The sequence below is a fragment of the Vanacampus margaritifer genome, chromosome 2, assembly GCF_051991255.1.
Source record: "Vanacampus margaritifer isolate UIUO_Vmar chromosome 2, RoL_Vmar_1.0, whole genome shotgun sequence".
Lineage (NCBI taxonomy): Eukaryota > Metazoa > Chordata > Actinopteri > Syngnathiformes > Syngnathidae > Vanacampus > Vanacampus margaritifer.
The window spans coordinates 1,276,358-1,303,713 of record NC_135433.1 but is presented as its reverse complement, the minus strand read 5'-3'; the positions used below and the strand labels follow the sequence as shown (position 1 = coordinate 1,303,713).

Here is a 27,356-nt window from a genome sequence, read left to right as displayed (position 1 = left end):
ATTTTTTTCTCACAAATTTGCCACTTTATAAACACCCAAATTTGAGAGTTTTTTTCTCGCCAATTTGCTCCTTTATAAACTCGCATGTGGGCGAGTTTTTCTCTCACAAATTTGCACTTTATAAACTCACAAATTTGCGAGTTATTTTCTCACAAATTTGCCACTTTCTAAACACCCAAAAGTGCAAGTTTTTTCTCTCTCAAATTTGCCACTTTATAAACTCGCAAATTGGCGAGTTTTGTCCCTCATAAATTTGCCACTTTATAAACACCCAAATTAGAGATTTTTTTCACTCAGAAATTTGCCACTTTATAAATTCGCAAATTGCTGAGTTTGGCGAGTTTTTTTCTCGCAAATTTGTCACTTTATCAACTCGCAAATTTACAAGTTTTTTTCTCACAAATGTCCGCCTTTATAAACTCGCAAATGTACGAGTTTTTTCTTTCACAAATTTGCCACTTTATAAACTGGCAAATTTATTATTTTTTTCTCACAAATTTGCCACTTTATAAACACCCAAATTTGAGAGTTTTTTTCTCGCCAATTTGCTCCTTTATAAACTCGCATGTGGGCGAGTTTTTCTCTCACAAATTTGCACTTTATAAACTCACAAATTTGCGAGTTATTTTCTCACAAATTAGCCACTTTATAAACACCCAAAAGTGCAAGTTTTTTCTCTCTCAAATTTGCCACTTTATAAACTGGCAAATTGGCGAGTTTTGTCCCTCATAAATTTGCCACTTTATAAAAACCCAAATTAGAGATTTTTTTCACTCACAAATTTGCCACTTTATAAATTCGCAAATTGCCGAGTTTGGCGAGTTTTTTTCTCGCAAATTTGTCACTTTATCAACTCGCAAATTTACAAGTTTTTTTCTCACAAATGTCCGCCTTTATAAACTCGCAAATGTGCGAGTTTTATTCTCTCACAAATTTGCCACTTTATAAACACCCAAATTTGAGAGTTTTTTTCTCGCCAATTTGCTCCTTTATAAACTCGCATGTGGGCGAGTTTTTCTCTCACAAATTTGCACTTTATACACTCACAAATTTGAGTTATTTTCTCACAAATTTGCCACTTTATAAACACCCAAAAGTGCAAGTTTTTTCTCTCTCAAATTTGCCACTTTATAAACTCGCAAATTGGCGAGTTTTGTCCCTCATAAATTTGCCACTTTATAAACACCCAAATTAGAGATTTTTTCACTCACAAATTTGCCACTTTATAAATTCGCAAATTGCTGAGTTTGGCGAGTTTTTTTCTCGCAAATTTGTCACTTTATCAAATTTACAAGTTTTTTTCTCACAAATATCCGCCTTTATAAACTCGCAAATGTGCGAGTTTTATTCTCTCACAAATTTGCCACTTTATAAACTTGCAAATTTCTGAGTTATTTTCTCACAAATTTGCCACTTTATGAACTTGCCAATTTTCAAGATTTTTTTCTCGGAATATTGCCCCCTCCCTCTGAAATTTCTCTTTTTATACGTGGCCCTAATACGACGTCGTAGAATCGCAATTTTTTCTGAGAATATTTTATACAAGTTAATAGTTAATAAATAAGTTATTTCTTTCAAGCGAGGTGAGGTGGGTGCGAGCGTTTGTTACCCGCAGGGCCATCTTCATCTTGAGGCTGCAGCTGGGTCCGGAGCTGCGCAAAGGAAACTGCTGGTTGAGCGTCATGTCCTCGGCCTCCAGCAGGCGGCCCAAAGGCAGGACCAGCGTGCCCAGGGTGCAGTTGTCGTGTTTGGCGTCCTTCACCTGAACGCCACAACGCAGATGAGGCCAGCGAACATCGGCGTGCCATCCCACCGGCAAGAAGGAAGCGCTTGCCTACCTCCGCCTCCAGGTCTTGACACCTGGGGTTGTGGATCAGGAAGGAGAAGGCTTCTTCCCACACCGGCTCGTCGGTCTTGTAGCGCGTCTGGCCGAGCACAAAAAAACAAACAAATAGAACTTGAAAATGAAAGTTCTTGAGAAATTGCGTGTGAAGGCTGTGAGGTTGAATGAAAACTGTGGAATGATGTCGAATGACCTTGAATGATAAACAACGACCTGGAATGAGCTGAACATGCTATGGTTGGAATGGTTTGAATTCATACAGAAATCTAGAAGCAGTTGAAGGAAGAAAAATAGCACAAAGATAAAAATAAAGTAGCAAGAAACAAAGAAACACATAAAGAAAGAAAAAATCGAGTAAGCAATGGAGTAAGGTGAGAAGAATTCAGCAATGGAGTGACAAATTGAATAAGCAATAGAGTAAAGAGTGAGGAATCGAGTAAACAATGTAGTAAGGGTCACTCTGTTGAAACGGGTCACTTGACCTTTGTTTTGGATTTTTTTGTAAGGAAATCGAAGGGTTCGGAAGGACATTGAGGAGCGTGAAGACGAAGCAAGCCTTGTCAGCATTTAATAACTTAAAAAGTTTACTGTCCGATTAGACCTTTTGTTTTTTAGGTTTTGTTTTGAGTGTTTTCTTTTTCTTGTGTCTTGTTTGACAGCACAGTTCATGTGCTCATAATTTTTAATAATCTTTTCTTTAAAAAAAAATGATTAAAAATTAAACTAAAAGATTAAAATTATTTTCTTTAAAAATAAAATATTTTTAAAAATGAAGAGCGTCAGGGAATAAAACATTTTTTTTTATAGTAATTAATCGCATGACTTCACTCGTTTACTCACGATTAATCCCAAATTTTATATCTGCTCTAAATGTACAAAAAAAATTATAGGTTTTCATACTGTTGTTAACAAAAGTGGATTTATTTATTTTTTTTAAATAGAAATAGTTAAAAAGAATTTATGACGTCTATAGTCGTCAATGGCAGTGAATGAGTTAATAAACAATAACTGGGAGTAAATCAGTACGCATTTTTGTCGGCTAATGACAACGAGACGAAAATGTACTTCACTTTATAAAAACTGGACTAAAATCTAAGGACATTTTAGTTCATGAACAAAGACGAGAGGAAAATGATGTGATTTTGTCAAATCTTGTCTCTGCTAATCTCATGTGACGCGGTCCCCCCCCCCCCCCCATTCAAATCTGCAGCTAGCGATGCACAAACACATGGGACCGACAGGAGGTGGGTTCACGGTGAAAGGTTGATTAAAACAAAGTCAATTATAGTTATCTCTTTGACTGCCAAAAACGTTATATAACGTTTAGTAAAATCATACGGAGGAGTGCCAAAGACGTTAAAAGACGTTTTTTTTTCAAAACAGAGGTGAAACTAACCATTTTCTATTGTTGATTACTGAAAAACGGAATAAGGTAGAAACAAACTTTTTTTTCTGATGAAAGATGAGAGTCCAATCTTTCATTTGGTAGTATGTGTGTTTCCATAGTCCAAACACATAATTTTCTGTGGACCTTGAAAGATCAGTCAAAATGCTTAAATCGGCTGGCACCCACGGCATCCCTTTTCTGAAAACGTCTGGCAGTCAAAGAGTTAAACAACGTAACATGAATCCAACGGCTACAACCTTCCAACAGTAATGTTAATCCGGCTGCTAACTAATGCTGGCTAATTTACTAGCTGTTAGCATGTAGCCATAGTAGCCACTTGTTGATAGACTGCAATTGTGTGTCAAGTTGTTTTTCATCAAAAAGATGAGAGAAAATTTGATGTGAAATAGTTTTAGACCGAAATTTTCAACATTATCTTCTGACCCCCAAAAATATAGAGAGGGTCAAATGATTGTCAAATGACAAATGAAACGATGTTTTCTTGGACTAAAATAAAGACTAAAATGCTCAATTAATAGTCGACTAAAAGTTGACTAAATAAAAACTGAAGAGGATGACTAACAAAAAAACAAAAAGTCAAATGTCTGTTCAAATAAACACTTACTGTACATGTGATGCACTTTGATGAACTTTTCTCACCTTGCTCTCGTGGGACTTGTGACCCACTCGGAGCTGGACAAACGGACTGGGATCGCTGGTCACTTTCTTCCCGGCCTGCGCAGCATCAACACAAAAGCGGTTAGCAAAAACGAGGATGTTGCTCACGTGCTTGAATTTAGCCAGTTATGCAATTTCAAAGGTGTCAAGTGACACTAGAAACATCTGGATTTTTAAGAACACCGCCGAGGGAATAACAGAATCATCCACTACGGCGTCGACCTGTTGAGGCGGCGCCGACCGCCCCAGGGAGAAAACTCCCGCCGTCTACCTCCGGGCGGGCCGACGCGTCGAAATGACCAGTTGGCAATTGCAATACTTTGACGTGAAAGGACTAAAGAGGTTCTCAGTGAGGATGCGAGACACGGGAGGTGAAAAGAACACAAAGCAGGAAGAGCAAAAACACATCACAAAGTTGACATGAAGTTTGTGACACAATATGTGTTATTATAGCCTGTGTGTTTTCTGGTGTCGTCCCTTTGTGTGTGCGTGTGTGGCCTTATCAAGTGAGGCCTTCTTCAGGCCCTCCTCTAAAGGATTACACTATGGGATGGCGGTCATCGAGAGGGAGACAACACATGCACGTGCGCACACACAAATACACACACCAGCAGATTGTCAGGGAAGAGCATGCAGGGCGGACACACACACACACACACAAACAAGACACAAATCGATATTCCTTTTCATAGCCCAATATTGATTCATAAAACCATGAATCAATACTTTTAATACGCCCCTCAAATTTTTTTTTTTAATGTGCCTTCTCGCGTCACAGGGAAATTTATTCTACAAAAAAAGCCCAGTGTTTTTGCCAATTTATTTACGTAGTGCTATGGTTGTAATCAATTTCAATTATTATTTATTATTTTTGATTAGATCGTGTTGAATAAAACATACATGACTAATGTAACTGCATTGGATTAAATTTTAAATGCAAATATTCATATTTTTCAAATCATTTATTTTTTATTATTATTTACTTATTTTTTATTTTTTTATTGTATTTATTATATTTATATTTATTAATTTACTATTTTCATATTTTTTCAATATCAATTTTTTCTTTTTTTCTATTTTAAATGTAAATATTCATATTTTTCCATTTCAAATTATTTATTTTTATTATTATTTATTTATTTTTATTATTATTATTTATTTGATTTATTTCCGCTGTTTGAGGCCGAGCCATGATGAGACAATTTTGTTCTGTCGCTCCGAAGCTTTTGAACTCAAATTTCATTGAACACAATGACAAAAAACAGACTAGAGCTGTCAAAATTAATCGAGTAATCAAATTAATGGATAACTATTTTAACTCATTGACTTGCGGCCATTTTCACTGAAGCAACCCCCTTTGCTCCCGGCTGTTGTCCTGGATTTTGACAGATTTTGCAAGGTCCACAGAATATTGTGTTCTATTGCTATAAAAACATGGAACCACCGATTAGAGTCTCTTCTTTCATCAGGAAAAAAAAAGTCTATTTGTATCTGTTTCCGTTTTGCAGCAATTAACATTGCAATATAGCTTCTAAGTTTCATCATTATTCACAAATCTATTTAGAAATGTGAAAATGAATAATTGGTTTAGCTTTTTTTTATATAATCACCTGTTGATTTTCACGTCTTCGAAAATAAGCTAAATGTATTCATTTTTAAATAAATAAGATCTACTGTAATGAACTCTATTGTGAAAACAAATAAAAATACTGATATTATAAATATTCGATACTTCATTCATATACACTCCTCCTGGCTGACGTACACCGTAATGGAATTGAATTCATTTCCAATTCCGATTGTGAAGCTTTTCGGGACCGTCTCGATGTTTGATTCTCAGTTTTGCTGTTCAATGTGTTGTGATGAGACGCAAAATGTTAATTTTGCCTCGCAAACTGCAATGTAGAAGCGCTTACTTACTAGATATCGCAATGGAAGACCTACAGATCTTACAACAGGTTTGGATATAAATAGAAGGCGTGACAATAAAGAAACAAGCTTCAATACACTGAAGACTCATGGCCGACAACGAGGCGCTCTAAAGCCCGTGTGCACATGCTGGCTGTCACGTTGAACTTTCTTTCCTCACTCTTTCGCGTTTCTTTGCTGGGCCTGCGCACACTCAATGCTGACAACGGGGCACTCTAAAGCGGTCTTTAACTCATTCACTGCCATTGACGGCTATAGACGTCAAAAATTCATTTGAACTATTTCTCTTAGTTTAACATTTTTTCCCACTTTTGTTAGCAAGAGTATGAAAACCTAGAAAAAAAATATTGTACATTTGAAACAGATATAAAATTTGTTAACTAGTGAAGTCATGCGATTAGGATTTTAAAAAAATAATCGCCTGAGTTTTAATAATCTTTTCTTTAAAAAATAAGAAAAAAGATTATTAAAAAAAAATAATTATAATTAATTAAAAAAAAAAAGATAAAAGAAAAGACTTAAAAATAAGGGGAGTCAGGCAATTACATTTTTTCATAATTAATTGCATGACTTCACTAGTTAACAAATTTTGTATCTGTTTTAAATAAACAATTTTTTCCCTAGGTTCTATACTCTTGTTATTAAAAAGTGGGGAAAATTTTTTAAACTAATAGAAATAGTTCAAATGAATTTTTGACGTCTATAGCCGACAATGGCAGTGAATGAGTTAATCTACAAACAGGTCAAATGTACTTGGACACAAATCTCAGAATTCAAGAGAGTTAATGACTAGTAGAGCGTTTCTTCTTTTGTCCAAATCAAAAGCATCCACCATCCATGCATGCAGTTGGAGGGCGGCCATGACGCCACTCACAAATAAGCTGCGGTAGAGCGCTGCCGGTTTGGTGTTCTGCGAGAACACGGCGTCGGAAAGACGCCCGCTGCCCACGTGGCCCTCGAACACGCTCTTCACACGTGATTCGGACGGGAAGACCGAAGGAAAAAAGGAAAAGGAGGAAGCAGAAAAGGAGGACCATGACGTCGTCGCCACGTCCAGGCGGGAGGAATTGAAAGCATCAAAACTAAAGTGCAGGATTTGAAAGAAAAGTCAGGAGGAAAACTCGAGAAGAGGCAGAGATTAGAACGGTGGACTCGTTGGATTCGGCTAGCGTTGCGACAGGAAATGCAGAAAGAAAAATAAATTGTCAGAAAAAAAGAAAGGAGCCAGGAAAAAGAAAAAGGAAGGAAAAAGAAAAAATGAACAAAAAAATCAACAAAGAAACAAAAAGAAACAAAGCAAAAGGAAGAAAGAAAGAAAAATAAATTTTAAGAAGAAAAAAGAAATTGTAAGGAAAAAGAAAGTAAGAAAAAAGAAAGAAAAATTAATTGTAAGAAAAAAGAAAGGAAGAAAGAAAGAAGCCAGGAAAAAGAAAAAGGAAGGAAAATGAAAAAATGAACAAAGAAAGAAAAAGAAAAAGAAAAAAGGAAAAAAAAAGACATTTTAAGAAGAAAAAAAAGATAAAGAAAAAGAGGAACAAAAATACACTGTAAGAAAGAAAGAGAGAAAGAAAGAAAAAGAAACAAAGCAAAAGGAAGAAAGAAAGAAAGAAAAATAAATTTTAAGAAGAAAAAAGAAATTGTAAGGAAAAAGAAAGTAAGAAAAAAGAAAAAAAGAAAGAAATGAAAGAAAAATAAATTGTAAGAAAAAAGAAAGAAGCCAGGAAAGAAAGAAAAAGGAAGGAAAAAAAGAGGACAAATTAAGAAAAAAGGAAGGAAGAAAGAAAGTAGGAAACAACAAAAATAAAATCGAATAGAATAGAATAGTTGTTAATTGCATGGCGACTTTATGGACTCACTTTATTTGTCAACAATGGAACAGAAGAGGAAAAAGGAAAGACGTTTTCTTTTAAGAAGCATCAATAAAAGAAGGTCCAGCTTCATTTTGAGTTCATTTTGAGATCATTTTGCATTTGCGGTGGACTCACCGGCAGGTTCCGCGCCGAGTCCAGGAAGACGACGAGCAGCGCCGAGGAGAGGCCGTCGTTGGCCTTGCCGCGGTCGGCGCGGATTTCAGCCAGAGCCTGACAAGCGGGAAGTGACATCACAATCGGGGAAAGGCAGGAGATGCGCTGGGCCCCGCCCCTTCCGCCCAGTCCTCACCTGGTCCAGTTTGTCTGGCGTGGACAGCAGAGACAACCACTCCAGCTTCAGGTGCAACTTGCCGGAATCCACGTTGTCCAGACTGAACCACTGCGCGCACAACATAACATTCCGCCGTCACCATGCGGTACAGGAAACAGGAAGTGGCAGTCGCGTCATTCTTGCTTTAGCCGTCACAACGCCACGACTGCTGATGCTAATTGTTGTTAGCCTGTCAATGGCGTCGCGGCATCAGGATCATCCTTTGGGATTTTCGGCATCGTTAGTTCGTTTTTACTTTTATGTTTTTCATTCAAATCGTTTTTATTACATTCATTTCGGGACGACACCTGACTATAAGCCGCGCTAGCTAAATTTGGGGAATACTTGAATTTGTTACACATATAAGCCGCACCCGACTGTAGGCCGCATCGGGTTCCTGCTACTTTTTTTTTCCCATAATGAGGGCGCAAATGGTCTGGCTCTGGTTCCGTCTCTCCTCCTGTATTTGGGCTCACTTGGTTTGTTTCGCTCTGCCTGACGCTCTTGCGCCCCCTTGTGATCGGATGGATAAGCCGCACCTTTGTATTAGCCGCAGGGTCGAATGCAAGTGAAAAAAAGTCTAGTCCAGAAATGACTGTAGTTCTGGAAATATAATTATCAATGAATACTTTTTAACAGATGTGCTGCTTTTTAATATCATAACATGGCAATGATGGCATCGTGGCAATTTTAATATCGCGTTTATCGCTACATCCCGAAGAACAAGGTTATTAAGGTTACAAAAAAAAACTATAAATAAACTTGAACACAAAAACATTTTAATGAATTCAAATAAAAATAAAAAAATTCATGAAAACGAAATATTATATTTACCAAGCAAACTACAATGATGCCAAAAATGTCCTTCCTTTTCATTTGTGTCAAGTCATATCATTCATGAGGCTTTAAAGGCGATTTGAAAAATGTGCTCAACAAAAATATAAACGCAACACTTTTGTTTTTGTTCCCACTTTTTGTGAGATCTAAAACTTCTTCCACATACACAATATCAGCGTTTCTCTCAAATATTGTTTACAAAGCTGTCTCAATCTGTGATAGTGAGCACTTCTCCTTTGCCGAGATAATCCATCCCACCTCACAGGTGTGGCACATCAATTCATTTATTACAAAACTGCACCTTTCAGAGTGGCCTTTTATTGTGGGCAGTCTAAGGCAAACCTGTGCACTAAAGGTGGGATGGATTATCTTGACAAAGGAGAAGTGCTCACTATCACAGATTTAAAGTGGTTTGTGTACAATATTTGAGAAAAATTGTGATATTGTGTTATGTGGAAGAAGTTTTAGATCTTTGAGTTCATCTCATAAAAAATGGGAGCAAAAACAAAAGTGTTGCGTTTAGAATTTTCTTGAGTATTATTAGTAGTATTTATTTTGGTATTAGAAATGGCCGTTTGACGTACGGAAGGACATTTGTCTGGGAGTTGTAGTCCTTTTACTGGCTGTCGCCTAAAAGCAACGTCATCTCGCGGCAGACAATAAAAAGAAATCAAATTTACTAAAACTAAAACTCGTACTCAAACTAATATCTCAGGGTTAACTCACTCAGGTGTCAATCATGTGAGCCCGCCCCCCTGCTTACCTCGTCCACTTTCTTCTCCTTGGCCAGCTCGGCCAGGTCGATGGTCACGCTGGAACGACAACAACGCAACTGACGGCAATCAAGATTTTTTGGAGTTCACCAAAAACAACGAAAAAACGAAAATTACGTTAACGACATCAAATAAAAACCAAAATGCTTTAAAAAAATAAAAATAAACTAACTGAAACTTTTTACAAAATGAACTAAAACTAACTATAATTATAGCAAAAATGTCCTTGGTTTTTAGTCTTTGGTCATTCATTTTATGCACGAGCCTTTGGGATGATTTGAAATGTGATTTGAAGTATATTTATTCAACCGGAATAAGGATTTTTTTTAAAGTGTTGGTGCAAAACAAGAACATTTTTTAAATATGTAATTAACTCATTGACTTGCAGCCATTTTCACTGAAGCAACCCCCTTCGCTCCCGGCTGTTTTACTAGATTTTGACTGATTTTGCAAGGCCCACAGAAACTTCTGTTCTATTGCTATCAAAACATGGAGTCTAGCAAACGAAAGATTAAGTTTCTTCTTTCATCAGGAAAAAAAAAAGATTTTTCTATCGGTTTTCATTTTGTAGCAATTGGCGTCAGAATATAGCTTTTAAGTTTTATCCTTATTCACAAACCTGCTGAAAACAGCTTGTTGCAACCCTGGCTGATCTCTTAAACTTTGCTGCCACCTGCTGGCCGTTTTTTTGTAATAACTAACATTGATTGAAGCGACCGCTTCATGTCAGTCTGTCTGTCAGGTGTAGCAAAGCCTTTTGTATGCTTTATCTTAAAAAAAAAAAAACATTTGAAAAAAATGTATAAATACACGTTTTTGGGAGTGCGGGACAAAGTATTAAAAAACGCATGATACTTATTTTTGGGGGGTTTGAAAAGAGTTCATGCAAAAAATATGAAGACAAATGCATTTCTATAATTACACAAGTTCCTTTTGGACCAAACAAGATTTTTAAATGAGTCATTTAAAAATAAAAAGGTGCAATTTTAAACAAATTATTATTAGTAATCTTTTATTTGATTGACTTAAGTGAAGTTAGTTGAGTTGTTTGTGATGGTGCCGATTTTCGTACCTTGCACCTTCACAGCACGTCATCTTGTCCGTGTCTTAAAATGACCCAGAAAGTCGGGTTCAATATAGCCAAGTAGGTCCCAAATTGTGTTTTTTTTTTTAATCGACTGTTTTTTAGAATGTGTTAATATTGCGTCGCTTACCTTCCCAGCACGTCGTCTTTGTCCGTGTCTTCATCGTACAACTGGACCTCCAAATTGTGTCCCTCGGGGTCCATGACCTCCGCCTGCGACACACAACGTTCATTCACAACACAATCCCAAGACTCGGTTCCCAAAACCCGCCTCACCTCGTAGACGGCGTTCCACTTGGGGTTGAGCGTTTCGTGGATGACTTTGCTCTGGAAGACCTGGTTGCCCACCCGGAGGACCCCGTAGGGGTCCGACTTGCCCTTGATGAGGCCGCCCAAGAACTTGTCCTTGCCCAGAAGGTCCTGGGCCTCCATGAAGTGGATGCGCAGGATGCCCTGTTAGCCGCGGGTTAGCATGCGAGCGCACAATAGTTAGCACAAGCGTGAACGTGTGTGTGTGTCCGTGCGTGTGTGTCCGTGCGTGCGTGCGTGCCTACTTTGGGCACAGGGAAGAGGAGCTGGTCCAGCTGGGCCTCGCCCACCAGAGGGATGGTGATGCGGTTGGGCAACACCAGAAGGCCGCAGATGATGTCCTGGATCAGGTTGTCGCACAAACCGCTGATGGGAATAAGACGGAAGAACCGCACTTAACCCAAATCAACGTTAACGGAAATCCCAACAAGTACCACCGTCAACGTTAATTGACGTCAACTAGGGTTCGTTCATAAATGAGCCGAATTGTATTTGTATTTTTTTTAAACACACACTAACTATGACCAGCAGATGGCAGCATTGTATGTCTTTGTTTTGTTTTTTGTTTTTATTGAAGCTATAAACATGAAAAGACACAATATAAGTATAAAATATAAGTTGAAGTAAAAAAGAAAAAAACTGATTTAATGGTCAAAGCATTTGTCACATTAAATCTAATTCCCAGAGCGTCACTAAACAAAACATTAGTGTCAAAGTCACTGTTTTTCAAAATGTTCTTGTCTTTTTTTCCATTCTAGCTTGATGTCACTCAAATGACTTATTTTCAAATTGCGATTACTAAAGAATGGAATAGGACAGAATCTTTCTGATTTGATTAGGGTGTGAATTGCAAAGTAGCTGCCGATCCGTATCACGATTCGACGCGATGCCAATTAATACCCATACAAATCTATAAATTGATTACTGCAATATTTATTGATCTGTTTATTTTTTACTCAAATTTAGAAAATACTCATCAGTAATTTTGTACATGTAAACCGTAAGATTTGTATGAAAATGTATTTATTGATCTGAAACTTCAGGCTTCTAACTGAGCCACTGCATTTAACAAACAGGTTGCAGTCGGTTTCATGTCTGAAAAGCCCTGAAATCAAATATTAAGGCTTAATGTTCCATGAATAGAACTTTTTCCATGCTTAAAGTGTGAAAAGACGTTTTGTTGAATATTTCTATCAAAAATGGATGTTTAAAAGTCAATTTGGCCGCATATAGAGTCCATCTGTTGTGGTTGTGCCTAACTCCTCCGCCCTTCCCCTCTCCTATTGTCGTGTTGCATATTTGTGACATCACAATACGCGCGACCTCGTGTTATAATATAATATCAATCAAATTCTGCTTCGTGCAATGTTTCAACGTACATGTTCGACTTATAATAGGACTCGAAAGTATATTTGTATTTCAGTTAATTTTGCAAACATATATCGGCTTAATCATCGGTTATCGCCACTTTCTAAATGATTGGTTTATCGGTATCGGTTAAAAATAGCATTATCGTGCATCCCTACTTGAAAGATGAGTAGAAATGCTCAAAATCGGCCGGCACTCTCGGGGTTGTCTTTTGGGATAACGTTTGGCAGTAAAAGAGTTCAACACAAGAGAATATAACACAAGACGTGTAAATGTTTGATAAAGTGAAGCTGAAAGAATGTGCAGTTAATTGTGGAATGATGTGAAAAATGTAGCATGTGGAATGTTATAAGCTATGAACTTGAAGTTGGAATGGTTTGAATTAGTCAAAACAAATGCGGAGATTGGAAGCAAAAATTTCTAGTGCTGCTGTCATGTAATCATGTACCTAATGAACTGGCCACCAGCTTGTCTACAGGTATAACTTTTTCAAATTTTTGGGAAGCGACTTCCATCAGATTTAGCACCTGTCAATCATTACAGGATGAGACCACCAGAAATTTGATTAAATAACTTTAAATTTGAATCCTCTGGTTAGCTTCTTGGCTCAAATTGACCCATTTTAAGTGATATAAAAAAAAGAGGGATTTTTTTCAGTATTTTTTTGTGTCTATCAAACATGAATCTAATACATATTTGTCATTTTAAAGAGAATTCAACACCATAACAATCATGCAGTTGTTCTTGTGGCGTGACACCGATCGTCCACTAGAGGGCGACATGATCTGCTTTAAAAAACAACTCTTCTCCAAGCGCCTTTGATGATGTTCCGTTTGCTGCAATTGTACTGCATGCGCTGGAAAGCTCATTTTCGAGTCAACTTGCCCGCATACAAACACGCACACGCACACGCACGCACTCGCGCGAGAGACAGCATGTTCAGTTATCCTGCAATGCTTCTATGGTAGGTGTGTTCACTTGGCAAGATCCACACATTCCACATGGAAACGCGCGCGCACACAAGTGCTCTGCACGCACGCACGCATGCACGCACACACCAAGTAAGAAAGTGAAAAGGGCCGGGCAAGTGCAGTTGATCACTCACACACACACGTTTATCTTTGTATCATAGTGGGGACATCTCATTGACATAATACATTTCCTAGCTCCTCCCCCTAACCCCAACCATCAAAAATGAATGCCTACCCCTAACCTCAACCAAAACCCAATTCAAACCTTAACTCTAAAAGCAAGTCTTGACCCTCAAAAAGAGGTCTGAACACAATTTCAAGTCGGTCCCCACAATGGTGGTTAAACCAGGAAAAATGTGTGTATGGGCCCCACAATGTAGCAAAGACACACGCGCACACTCTTCCATTACACAAGCCCTTAAGCTTTCAAACACGCACACGCGCACAGGCCGAGTAGGAAAGTGAAAAGGGCGTGGTCCAGCTCCGGAGTGCGCCGACGCCAAACGTCAACAACCCGTCCAACGAGGACGGCGACATTTCAAAAAAGCCCACGGGTCCGGCCGGGCCAGTTTGTGTGTGATGCAATCAAACAGGAAGTGAGCAGGAAGCGCCGCTCACGTCCTCTCCAGCTTTTATTTATCCGAGAGGGCCCAAATTGTCGTTATCCTTCCACCGCCGCCCCGCACGCCCCATCAAAGTCTGCAAAGCGTGTGACGCATTGCTAAGAAAATTCAAAAACATCCGCAAACAACGAAGGTCGCTCACTCTTGCACCAGTAAGACTTTTTGGCAAATACACACACACGCTGTCTGCCAAGAGCTAAACAATGTTAATCCCGCCAATAATCCAGCCACGTACTTGATCCCGGGAATGTCCAGTATGTTGGTCAGGCCCGTCCAATTGATGTCTAGAAGCTGCAAGATAAAAGCACAAAAACATTCAAAAGGACATTTGGAGGATTCGTTTTTCACACAATGCTCAAAATGGCGGTCCTAATGAAGTGGCCAGTGCATGGAGTGATAATAGAACTCATGTGTGTCTGTACAGGGGAGTATATTAGGTTTGGGGCTCAATTCAGATGATTCGATCCGATTCCCAAGGTCCAGATTCGATTTGATTGACTTTGATTGGATTTTGATTTAGTTGGAGTTCTGTATTGCACACAGTATCAATTTTTTCCTTACAAATATTTATTAGGCTTTTTCGTAATCAGGATTTTTCAGACGATCAGCGAGTTTGAAAAACCAAACCATTTTATTTTTATAATTATAAATGTGTAAGAAAGGCCGACTGAATTGTCTTAAAGTGCAATAAGTCAGGTCTTGTAAGAAAATACTTGCTAAATACAAAATGCTGAACACGAGATGCTAAAAATGCTCACAAAAATAAAGCCTAATAAAAGTTAAATGCTGAAATATGTTGAAATGCTAAAAATAAAATGTGACTTGATTTAAATATTGAAACAATGCTAACAAAAAATAAAGGCTAAGTACTAAATGGTCAACATGAAAGGCTGAATACAAAATGCAAACATGAGATGCTAAAAATGCTCAACCAAAAAGGCACACACAAAAAATACTTTTAAAATCCAAAATTTCAATTTAGGCCTTTAAGTAAAATTCGATTTCATTTTCACCTTAAGTACAATTCTATTTTTACATGGAAAAAGATTCCATTTGATGTGATTCAGCGATTTTTAAGACACCGCTCTCGTCTATGACGTTTAAAAGATGACATCACAAAGATGGTGTGTGTGTGCGTGTGTGTTGAAATGACAAGGCCATGTGTCATTAACGCGCGCGCGTTAATGCAAAGCAAAGCGAGACTGTGAGTCAGCAGCTGAAAGATTGGGACGTGTGAGCAGAGCTGGAAGAGATCAGACAAGAAGCTGAACGGCAAAAACTGCTGCAGCTGCTTGAGTAGCCTGCACAATGCCAAAATAATAATAATAAAAACAAAAAAAGAAAGTCCTGGCAAAGTCAAGTGAGACTAAGTTGAATTTATGCGTTCCAGAAGTCAAAGCTCAGTCCAGGACTGCCAATCAGGCGACAGCAATCAAAATGCTTGCTATGCGAAAGCAAAACACCAAAACCACCGTGAGGCTGCAATGCATCATGGGAATCTAAATGCTTGCAGTTGGACTGCGCGCACACACACACACACACACACACACACACACACGGAGAACCATTCCGAACATGCGGAACCGGATGACAAGGATGATGTCACGCAATCAAGCAGTTAAAGGCTAACGAAATATAAACCCTGAATATTAACTCATTCACTGCCATTGACGGCTGTAGACGTTAAAAATTAATTTGAACTATTTCTATTAGTTTCACATTTTTTTCTACTTTTGTTAGCAAGAGTATTTTTTATTGTACATTTAGAACAGATTTTTTATCGTAATTAATCGCATGACTTCAATAGTTAATTCACGATTAATCACACATTTGATATCTGTTCTAAATGTACAATAAAAAAAATGTCAAGGTTTTCATACTCTTGTTACCAAAAGTGGGAAAAAATGTAAAACTAATAGAAATAGTTCAAATGAATTTTTAACGTCTATAGCCGTCAATGGCAGTGAATGAGTTAAAACTGAAACGCTAACTACAGGAATCATGAAATGCTAAAAATGCCAACAAAAACATAGGATAAGTACTACACGACAGTGAAAGGCTAAATGAGGCGGCTACTATTTGGCTTTGACTTGCAAGCACGCATTTGAAATACGAGTGGTGGCCGTGAACAACAAGCAAAAGTTTGGCAGATCAAATGAGCAAAAAGAGGATTCAAGATGGCACTCGTAGTTGTAGTTTACTATCAAAATAAACATAAAACACCTTGTGTATTTTCAAACAACCACACAGCTCAATCTTTCCATCCACTAGCATAATGCTAATGCTAACACATAACGAGAAGCGCCATACAGGGGCTAAAAAAAAAAAAATACTGGATATACTGTATGTTGTGGTATCCCTTTAAACATTGGATATGGAGACAGACAATACAACAGTAATTCCAGTCATATATTCTTTATCATCTGCGGAAAATGGCAACTATCACTGCAGCTTACTGAGCAGTTGCGATCGTCTCCTACAAGTACATCCCTGTCAGTCTTATACTGCCCCCAGGTGGCCAAAACACATGCAAACCACAAGAAACGGCACAAACAGTATGACTGTTTAATTCTTTACATTCCGTTTTATTATTTATTTTATTAAGTACCATTTTGAAGGGGAAAGATGATTGGAGTGTTTGCAGATATAGAAAAAGTATCGAGGACGACTCTGAAGGAAGAAGGAAGGAAGGAAGGACTGTCCAGGGAGGAAAGAAATGGAGAAAGAGGCAGAAGAAGATGAAAGGATATCTGATGCGACTTACGGGTTTCTTGAGGAAGAAGACGGAGAGCGCTCCGATGAGAGGCATGTCGCCCAGGAGAGGCTCCATCACCACACGCATCACGCCGTGGAGCTGAACCGCAACGCCGGACGACACACGGCAATTACAAATACATTCAAAATCATCACAAAAAAAAAAAAAAAACAGGGCTAAAGGCCAACGCAAATAAAACACAAAGGCTAATACTTACAAAAGTCTACTAAACACAAAATGCTAAACACGTACACCAAAATGCTAATAATGCTAACACAAATAAAGACTTAAGTACTAAATTCTAAACAAGTGCTAAAGACCGAATGCCTAACACAAGATGCTAAAAATGCTAACAAAAATAAAGACTATTAAAAGCTAAAGGCTAAAATATGTTTAAATGCTAAAAAACAAAAAGTTTCAATACAAAAAGCTAAACATTACTAGTTAAAAAAATATTGAAACACTGCTAACAAAAAAAAAAAATGGTAAACATTAATTCAATTAATGCTATTGACGGTTATAGACGTCAAATGTTCATTTTACATATTTCTATTAGTTTAACTTTTTTTTTCCACTTTTGTTAACAAGAGTATGGAAACCTAGAATGTTTTTATTGTACATTTAGAACAGATACATTTGTGATTAATCGTGAGTTAACTAGTGAAGTCATACAATTAATAACAATTAAAAAATATCATCGCTTGACGCTGCTAATTTTTTAATAATCTTTTCTCTCTTTTTTAAACCGCGTCAGATGATTAAAAATGTTAATTGTAATTGCATAACTTTAATAGTTAGCTCACGATTAATCACAAATGTTATATCTGTTCTAAATGTCCAATAAAACATTTTTTTCTAGGTTTACATACTCTTGTTAACAAAAGTGGAAAAAAATTTAAACTAACAGAAATAGTTCAAATGAATTTTTGACGTCAATAGCCGTCAATGGCAGTGAATGGGTTAAAAATTAAAAATCTCACCAAATGAAATGGTAAATAATAAATGCTGAATGTTCAAGGCTAACATCGCTGATAAAAAAAAATAAAGAATAGGTCATGATAATCATGAAATGCTAAAAAAAAAAATAAACAAATAAAGGTTAAATAGCAAACAGTCAAAATGAAAGGTGAAAGGTGAAATCCAAATGCTGAACATGAAATGCAAACAATGCTCACAAAAATAAATGCTAAATACCAAATTCCAATGAAGACTAACATTAAATGCTCAAAGAAAAAATGATAAACATCCAATTGTAATTGCTTGATAGCGAACATATGGGACTCGTGTTTCCTTTGAAGTGGAATCAATCGGCACCGAGTAAACTTGTTGTCGTTGTCTTGACTGACAACATAATGCTCACACTTGCTCGTGCGTACCGGCTGTCAAAACTACAGCGGAGTCTCGTCACCCTTCTCCAAACGCAAAATCATAAAAAAGGCTAACAAAACACAGGCTGAGTAACTTCATGCTAAACATTCAAAAACTAAATAAATACTCATTAGTGACACACTGATATGGTTTTTTCCAAGCCAGATACCGATACCGATTATCAGTAGTCAAGGAGACCGATAAGCCATATTTCAAGCCGATATTCATTTGCAATAAGAGAGAAAATCTTAGCGTGGTTTAAAAAATAAAAAATAAATCTTTTCATTTTAAACATATAAAGAAGTGACAGCTTTGTTTAAAAATTCTAACAAAAATTGCAGAGAGCTTCCAGGGTCATCAACATGTGTTACGCTAAATTAAAAACTAAGCAAATAAATAATTCCCTAAAGTTTTCTACTGTAAGTAAAGTTTTACAAAATTTCAACATATCTTCTTCATTTAAATGTTTTGTTTTGTTTTTAAAAATAAAGAGTGTAGGGAGTTTGTTTGTTTTTTTTATAAAGTGGACATTTAAATAAATCCATGAATAAAAAGATCCCCCGTATCTCACCAAGCAACAAATGCATGTGAATGTAAGCTAATTTGGGGTTTTTGTCAAGGTTTGTAAAAGGTTTCAAAAGATCCTCGCAGACAGTAAGAAATTGTCTGGAAATGTTGTAAATGCCTTTGCGACAAGAAAAAACGGAATATCATAAGAAAAAACGGAATATCTTATAAATCCTGATGAAAACCCAAAATTTCGCTACGTTTGCAATTTTGCAAGCATTCACTGCTCAGTGAGATACCAACTTTATCGGCCTTCGGATTAGTAAAAAGGTCGATGCCGATATTTGTCAAAATGCCAAATATCGGCACCAATAATCGGCCCAGTTGATAATCGGTCGATCCCTTATAGTAATCATTAAATACTAAAAATGCTCCCAAGAATAAAGTTAAGTACTAAATGCTAAACAGTAAACACTATAAATGCTACTCAACTCAACAGCTGCATACAAAGTGTTGCATATGGAGCAAAAATCAAACACATCCAAAGCAAAGACAGTTAAAAACAGGAAATGCCATAAAACACTAAAACAATGTCGAGTCTCATGATAACAAAAACAAAGCTGAGTACTGATTGCTAAATATGAAACCCTAAAATTGCTCACAAAAATGAAGCCTAAATACTAAATCCTAGAGATGAAATGTGACAAATGCTCACAAAAATCAAGACGAAAGGCTAAACACTCTAAATGCTATAAGCGCTAACAAAAATACAGGCTATTGGAGCACTGAATGCTAAACATGAAGTTCTAAATATTTGAATTAAAATGAAGGCTAAGCATAAATCCTTTACATTAAAAATGCTCACGAAAATAGAGCCCGAGTACTAAATACTCAACAATAAATGCTAAAAATGCTAACAAAAATAAAGGCTAAATATAAATACTAAACATGAAATGCTAAATATTTGGAAAGAAAATGAATGTTAAGCACTAAATTCTTAACATTAGATGCTAAAAAATGCTAACAAAAATAAAGACCAAGTACTAAATGCTAAACAAGAAATGCTAAAAATGCTAAGAAAAACAAAGGCTGAATGCTAACAAAATGAAAGGCTAAATCACTAATGAACTCGCTAAAGTGTCATCGTTAACGGTGGCAAAGTTGCTCGTGTGTGTTCGCAGCTGCTGGTGCAAGCGCAGCAGGTCAGCCGGGACGCACTTTGAACTAGTTGCTAAATAAACACTTTTTTTTCTTAAACGTTTGCACGAACCAGTCACGGCGAGAGCGAGCAACCCGCCGATGTGGTACCACACTCTTAAGCAAAGAGAACTTTCTCTGGCGTGCTCGGCAAACGGCGGCAGCAGCCCAGCGCGCTGATAACCGCTGGTTTATCAATAACGAGTCTCGTTATCAGGCTTGGGTCAACACAGCGCAGGTCATCGAGACATGAAAGCGCTCTCGGCGCCGACAATTCCTTGACGTCGTGGTCCACTTGCACGTTCCGTGACTGCGGCTATGCAAAACAAGCTAAATGCTAAACGCTAATGCCTTAAACAGGATGTGAAAAGGTCAACAGGTGAGGGTCAAGCAATGTCGTTGCCGTGACAACAACGTGCCCTGGTACCTGGATGCTCTTGATTCCCGCCCTGCAGTAGTACTTCTTGATGTCCACGTCGATCTCCGTGTTGCCCACGAAACTGCAAACGAGACGAGACGCATTAAAATTGTTCCAGAGATGTTACAAACTGAAATGTTGAGGTTGTTTGTCAATATTCATTTTGTTTTGTTAACGAAAACTAGATACAAATATTTTCGTCAAACCACATTTTTCACCGGACGAAAACTCGACTACACTAAAACCCTCGTTAATAAACAGTGTTGGGCAAGTTACTTCCAAAATGTAACGTATTTCAAAATACTAGTTACTTGCAATCGAAAGTAATAATGAAACATTTGCAACCATAGCTGGTAAAGTTAACTTTTAATGAGGACCTTAAACTACAGCGTGTGCTATGTGAAATATTTTGACTCTATGGTGCAAAAATCACTGCCTTTGATTCATATTTGTATCAAGATTAATCATGCGCCGAATATTCGGCCAAAAATGAGAAAAATATCAATTTTGGGCATTCGGCCAAAATAAAATTGGAGCGGAAAAAATATGGCCGAAATAGGATGTTGTGGTAACGCATTTTAACAAAGGCCAATAAAGACATTTCTTCACAGCAGCCAATCGGCTTTGGGAACGACACGCGGCATTCTGCACGGGTCCGTCGCCACCCGGACTAGTGCTAAGTGCTTACTTGTTTAAAACGGTTGATAGCCAATATGCTAACATTAGCGAAATTATTAAAGTGCTGGAGGGGCTCTTATCAAAGAAAAACAGGAGCGAGCAGCAAAGCGGACACTCACCCCCGCGTTTGGTGTTTCATTCAAACATCCTCTTTTGGCTTTCATTTTATTTCGGCCGAATGCCGAAAATGCATATTTTTGCCATTTTCAACTGAAAATTTTTGGTGGCCGAATATTCTGTGAATCGCTAATTTTGACTAATGCGCCAAGTAAGAGAAAGAAGTTTATACGATTTGCAACATTGGTACTTCTGAGAATGTCTTCCAAATAAAAGTAAAATTGGTACTGCATGAAATCTTTAACTGTATTGAAAATCAATGTGAATCGTGAATCGAATCGGGCCCGAATCGATTTGGGAAATCTGAATCGATTCCCAGCCCAAGTGACGGCACTCGAATGAATTCACAAAAGTAACAACGATGTGCAGAAAAAGTGTGTGTGTGCTAACAACAACTTCTTTTGATCATAGAATAACAAACGCAATGACATCATGACACCGCACTGTGTGCTTCCTATTTTATGCTTGTGGTTTTTTCTCTTTCATCCAGCCCATTTAATTCTCAATGGTTACTGTAGTAATACATGTTGAGAATGTGGAGTGGACTGTAACCAATGACAAGTCTAAGTGATATTAAATATTGCTTTTCATTTTGATACTTTTTTTATTTTATTTTTTATTTTTTACTTTGATACTTTAATTTTTTCAGCCAAGCATTTCTCATTTTTGGTTTTGCTGCATCCCTAATCAAGACGTGTTTTTTTTTTTTCAAATATTATGATATTTGGTCCAGTGAATAAATAATCTCAGACTGCACAATTCAAATCAATTTAATTTACACACAAGGGAAATATGAGTTTATATTACCAGTGTGTGTTCCTCTTATCAACACAATGTATTTTTGTTATGTATAGTAAGCTTGCATGCAAAGAAATTAGCTAAAAAATAATAATGATAGATGAAGTATGAAGTATGAAGAATATGAACGCAAAGTTTATATTTGTCTTTAATCAAATTCCATTTGAAACATGAAGCATTAAATTGCCATTTGTGGCAGCCCGGCAGACGGTTTTATTTATTCCGCCTCCAACTCTCCTTACATGGCCTCGTTTCCTCAAAACATTCCTACCTGCTCTGTCTCACTACTCTGGCGATATGAGATGAAAAGGCACGGATTTATAATCATTTCTGGACTATAAGCCGCTACTTCTTTTCACTTGCACTCGACCCTGCGGCTAATACAAAGGTGCGGCATAGCCATCCGATCACAAGGGGGCGCACTATAAAGGAAGCGCAAGAGCGTCAGGCAGAGCAAAACGAACCAAGTCGGCCCAAATACGGGAGGAGAGACAGAACCAGAGCCAGACCATTTGCGCCCTCATTATGGAAAAGAACGTAGCAGGAACCCCAATATACCGGTGCGGTAACGTTAAAACATCTGCGGCTTACAGTCGGGTGCGGCTTAATATGTGTAACAAACTTGAGTATTCCCCAAATGTAGCTAACGCAGCTTATAGTCAGGTGCGCCTTATAGTCCAGAAATGACGGTACCTGTAAATTCAGGTGATCCCGACACCACGCGGGACCGCATGTACTTCAGTAAACACGGTGTCACGTTACGTGGTGTTTTGTGCGCACGCCATTGGCGTTGCTTTAGCGTGACGTCATCAGTCACTGCAGATCTTCCCAAGAATGCATTTTATTTGCCAACAGCCAATCAGTGATCAACGTTTTTCATACTGCAAGTGATGGCACATTCATTGAAATCATATCTAAAAACACAATCACGCTTACATTGTCATCGTTCTAAACGCATTTATTTTATAATTTTTTTGTTTTACTTTCTTTGGTTGTGCTTGTATGTTGAATGTTTAGCGTTTTATCTTATGACACCGTGACTGTGACTGTTGTCACAAACAATGACTTTTCAGCCTGTACGGAGGTTATCATTCTATGATACGTGGTTTCAATGCAATAGTTTTTTTTTATTTGCTAACAGATGATTGCTTGACTTTGTTCCTCCTGTTGCAATGGGTGGCTTTTTTTTTCACTTAATTGATTTGTTTTTTGTTTTGTGGTCGCAGAACTGTAACGTGTTACAGGAATCAGTAACTGTAATAAGACCAAAACTTATTACGTAACTCATTGTATTACGTCGTTATTGACTAAATGTAATATATTACTGTATAACGTGTTACTTTTGAAACGCGTTAACTCCAACGCTGTTAATTAGCAATAAATGGGACTAAATTAGTAGGCATTTTGCTTACTTAATAAAGACTGGACTAAAATCTATTACATATAAGGTTGCGTTCCAAGTTGTGAGAAGCATTGGAGCGTTCCAAAAGGAAGTGGGAGGCCGCGCCGGCCGGACGAGTTACGCCGCCGTATGCGAATGGATTGTGAACGCCTGTTCAAGTGCACGGCAACGAATAACGCGAGTACCGTCAGTTAAATAGTTGAATTAGAAAGTAAAACCGAACTCACTATTTTACGCCAGTTGCCATTTTTAAAACACATGCTAGAATGCTTGCTACCGTATTTTAGCATACATGCTAACGTTTTGTTTTCAACATGCACGCGACAAGTATGTCTGGTGCGGTGCGCTCCTTTTCGGAGCTGCAGTTATAGTTGCTAGTGGCTCTGCCTAGACGGCGTGCGTGAATTGGAAAAAACTAAGCAGTCTTTGCACGATATCAAGTGTAAAATGAAAACAATCATTTTTTTTGCCCTCCCACCCAAGTGGATTTCAAATCTGTGGGAAACACTGTGAAGTTGTTTTAAATCAAAAAGATGAGAGGAAAGTTGATATGAAAGAGTTTTCGAAAAAAAATATGCAAGAGTCAAATGATTGTCCTGACTAAAACTAGACCAAAAATGTTGACAGTTTCTATTGACTAAAATTAGACAGGAAAAAAAGGATGTTTTCTTGGACTAAAATAAAGACTAAAATGCTCAACTTAAAGTCGACTAAAAGGTGACTAAATAAAAATGGGATGAGGTTGACTAACTATGATAAAAACTAACAAGAGTGATTGAAATTGGACTAAAACTGACATTTTAAAATATAGATATAAGTCGGCACGATTAATTCAATTGATTCGGTTACTAGTTTGATTTTTGTTTTCCAAAGTAAAAGCAGACGATCGAAAATGTCTTATTTTGATGAAACACAAAACAATGCTTTCATGAGGAACTACAAAAATTACTGCTCAAAGTCTGAAATCAGCCATTTTTATATTCTCTGAATTTAAAAATGCCAAAGTCAAAAGGAAATACAAATTATTATATTACAATCCGGGTTGGGAGACGTTGCGGCGTTTGAGAGGCTTGCACCCGTGACGCACCTGATCTGCATGTCCATGATGACCTGCCGCTTGTCCACGTTCTCCGTGTACACTTTCACGCCGTTCACCCTCAGAGGCTGCAAACAAACGTTTGAAAAAAGCGGTGAGGAAAAGACGCCGACGGATTGCGTACGTGCGTGCGTGCGTGCGTGCGTGCGTGCGTGCGCGCTGACCTTGTCGCCCATGTCGATCTTGGAGAAGCAGAAGGAGCCGAGGTACGGGTTGACCCCCTTGACCGCCGGCTCGATGCTCTCCCTGAACAACTTGTCCACGAACTGGCAGATGAACGGCCACATCTGCTTCACCGTCTGCGTGAAGCGGGACCGCGCCGTCAGCGACATCGACATCAACGCTCATGCTAACATTTTTAGCTGGCGAGCTCCAGTTAGCATTGGCGGCTAACTGCATCGTGACAACTGTGACTGCAAGAAGAGCAAGTTCGGTCGCTCCCCGCAACTCCATCATCCGTTGGAATATTACTTTTACAGGCCAGATTGGGGAAGGGGGGGCGTCTGGGTAACGGCACAGATACATGCAAGGTGAGTGGGTAAGTATGTGAAGAAGAGATAGACAGTGAGTGAGATAGAGTGAGTGAGTGAGTGAGTGAGTGAGTGTATAAGAGAGATGGCGAATTAGTGTGAGTGAGTGAATGCAAGTTTGTGTGAATGAGAATGAGATTGTGTGTGAGATTCAGAATACACAGTGAGTGAGTGAGTGAGTGAGGGAGTAAGCGAGTGCATGTTTGTGTGAGTGAGTGACTGTATAAGAGAGACGGTGAATTAGTGTGAGTGAGTGCAAGTTTGTGTGAATGAGAATGAGATTGTGTGTGAGATTCAGAATACACAGTGAGTGAGTGAGTGAGCGAGTGACTGTATAAGAGAGACGGTGAATTTGTGTGAGTGAGTGCAAGTTTGTGTGAATGAGAATGAGATTGTGTGTGAGATTCAGAATACACAGTGAGTGAGTGAGTGAGGGAGTGAGTGAGTGAGTGAGTGCATGTTTGTGTGAGTGACTGTATAAGAGAGACGGTGAATTCGTGTGAGTGAGTGCAAGTTTGTGTGAATGAGAATGAGATTGTGTGTGAGATTCAGAATACACAGTGAGTGAGTGAGTGAGTGAGTGAGTGAGTGAGTGAGCGAGTGACTGTATAAGAGAGACGGTGAATTTGTGTGAGTGAGTGCAAGTTTGTGTGAATGAGAATGAGATTGTGTGTGAGATTCAGAATACACAGTGAGTGAGTGAGTGAGGGAGTGAGTGAGTGAGTGAGTGCATGTTTGTGTGAGTGACTGTATAAGAGAGACGGTGAATTCGTGTGAGTGAGTGCAAGTTTGTGTGAATGAGAATGAGATTGTGTGTGAGATTCAGAATACACAGTGAGTGAGTGAGTGAGTGAGTGAGTGAGTGAGTGAGTGAGCGAGTGCATGTTTGTGTGAGTGACTGTATAAGAGAGACGGTGAATTCGTGTGAGTGAGTGCAAGTTTGTGTGAATGAGAATGAGATTGTGTGTGAGATTCAGAATACACAGTGAGTGAGTGAGTGAGTGCATGTTTGTATGAGTGAGTGAGTGACTGTATAAGAGAGACGGTGAATTAGTGTGAATGAGTGCAAGTTTGTGTGAATGAGAATGAGATTGTGTGTGAGATTCAGAATACAGAGGGAGTGAGTGAGCGAGCACATGCATGTTTGTGTGAGTGAGTGAGTGAGAGAGCGTACCTTATTCAGCCACTCAACTCTCTCCACATCAGGATAGTGGACCTGCGAAAGACATGAAAGCGTCACGTTAGTCAGCGAGCATCAAAAGATGCCACCAACAAAACGTCATCATACAAATAATAATAATGCATCAGATTTATATTGCGCTTTTCTAGACACTCCAAGACGCTTTACAATGGAATGGATACATTATTCATGCACTCACACAGCGGGGCCAGTAAGCGACTTAAGTCGCCACAGGTGCCTCGGGGCAGGTTGACTGAAGCGTGGCTGCCTGTGTGCGCCTACGGCCCCTCCCACCACCACCGAGGCAATGTGTGTGAAGTGCCTTGCCCAAGGACACGACGACACATGACTTGGGGAGAGCGGGGATCGAACAGCCGACTGGTTACAGAACGACCGTCTCTGATCCGCGGCCGCCACTCAAGTCGCACAACTTCGCCGTGAAAAGTCTCAACACGACGCGCGTGACAAGCGAGCGCTTCTCTTTCAACTTTTCCCAACCGTCAGCTAATTCCTTTCACATAATTGAACATCTGCCACTGTTAGCCTCTTCATACTACTTTATATTCTTTGCCTTTTGGGGGATTATTTGGGGCCCACTTATCAACACGGTCGACGGCGTCTCCTCGCATGTAAACAAACACGCTCGGCTCCATCTCGACATTCTTTTGGCTATTTTGGTGGCTGGCCTGATGTTTATTTTGACTTTGAATGTTAAACTTGCTCTGCTGCGCTACGACATCCACAAACAAAGGAAAAGCTCTTTTGTCGACTTCCATTGTGGTGGCCCAATGAGAAAACATGATTGTCATGATGATGATGATGATGAAGATGTTTTCCTGGAAGGCAAAGAAATCGGAAACCGGGATGAGGAGAAGCTCTGGCGGCTATTTTTAAATCGGAGAGAGACAGACACTGCAAATGGAGGGAGGGCGAGCGAGCGAGAGAGAGAGAGACTCCCTGTCTTTGTGTTGACATTGTGCTGTCGTCGTGATCATGGCTCAGCATCACTGGCAACATCGTCCTCTCGCGGGCCACTACATTAGGGACAACCATCACAGGGTCAAAATATTAGAAACAGCTGCGGTATTAAACGCGCCGTGAACGGATGAATTTTTCCAACGATGGTGTGCCTAATAAAGTGGCCACTCGGTTGACTTGAGGGAAAACAAACATCTTGTATTTGGAAAAACTGATCCTGGTTTCCCACATGCTCTCATACAAACTACTGAAATGCTCTCTCATGCAATCTACTAAAATGCTTTCATATAGACTAGAGATTTTTTTTCATTCATATTTAGGTTAAAGGCTGAAACAGCAGGCAGTGAAT

At 38.6% G+C, this 27,356-nt stretch overlaps 1 protein-coding gene across 1 annotated transcript in view; it reads right to left on the bottom strand.

The window, feature by feature from the left end:
• The window catches only part of esyt2a (extended synaptotagmin-like protein 2a), a 43,913-nt gene that overhangs the window by 7,023 nt on the left and 9,534 nt on the right, over window positions 1-27,356 (bottom strand). Inside the window, exons 4-18 of the mRNA XM_077556309.1 lie at window positions 26,024-26,065; window positions 24,484-24,618; window positions 24,311-24,387; window positions 20,238-20,310; window positions 16,748-16,837; window positions 14,219-14,274; window positions 11,267-11,387; window positions 10,989-11,165; window positions 10,843-10,925; window positions 9,619-9,667; window positions 7,998-8,087; window positions 7,823-7,918; window positions 3,891-3,965; window positions 1,839-1,925; window positions 1,610-1,762 (exon numbers count right to left, since the gene is read on the bottom strand). Coding sequence (XP_077412435.1) covers window positions 1,610-1,762; window positions 1,839-1,925; window positions 3,891-3,965; window positions 7,823-7,918; window positions 7,998-8,087; window positions 9,619-9,667; window positions 10,843-10,925; window positions 10,989-11,165; window positions 11,267-11,387; window positions 14,219-14,274; window positions 16,748-16,837; window positions 20,238-20,310; window positions 24,311-24,387; window positions 24,484-24,618; window positions 26,024-26,065 — 1,404 coding nt within the window. The remainder of the gene's footprint in view (window positions 1-1,609; window positions 1,763-1,838; window positions 1,926-3,890; window positions 3,966-7,822; window positions 7,919-7,997; window positions 8,088-9,618; window positions 9,668-10,842; window positions 10,926-10,988; window positions 11,166-11,266; window positions 11,388-14,218; window positions 14,275-16,747; window positions 16,838-20,237; window positions 20,311-24,310; window positions 24,388-24,483; window positions 24,619-26,023; window positions 26,066-27,356) is intronic.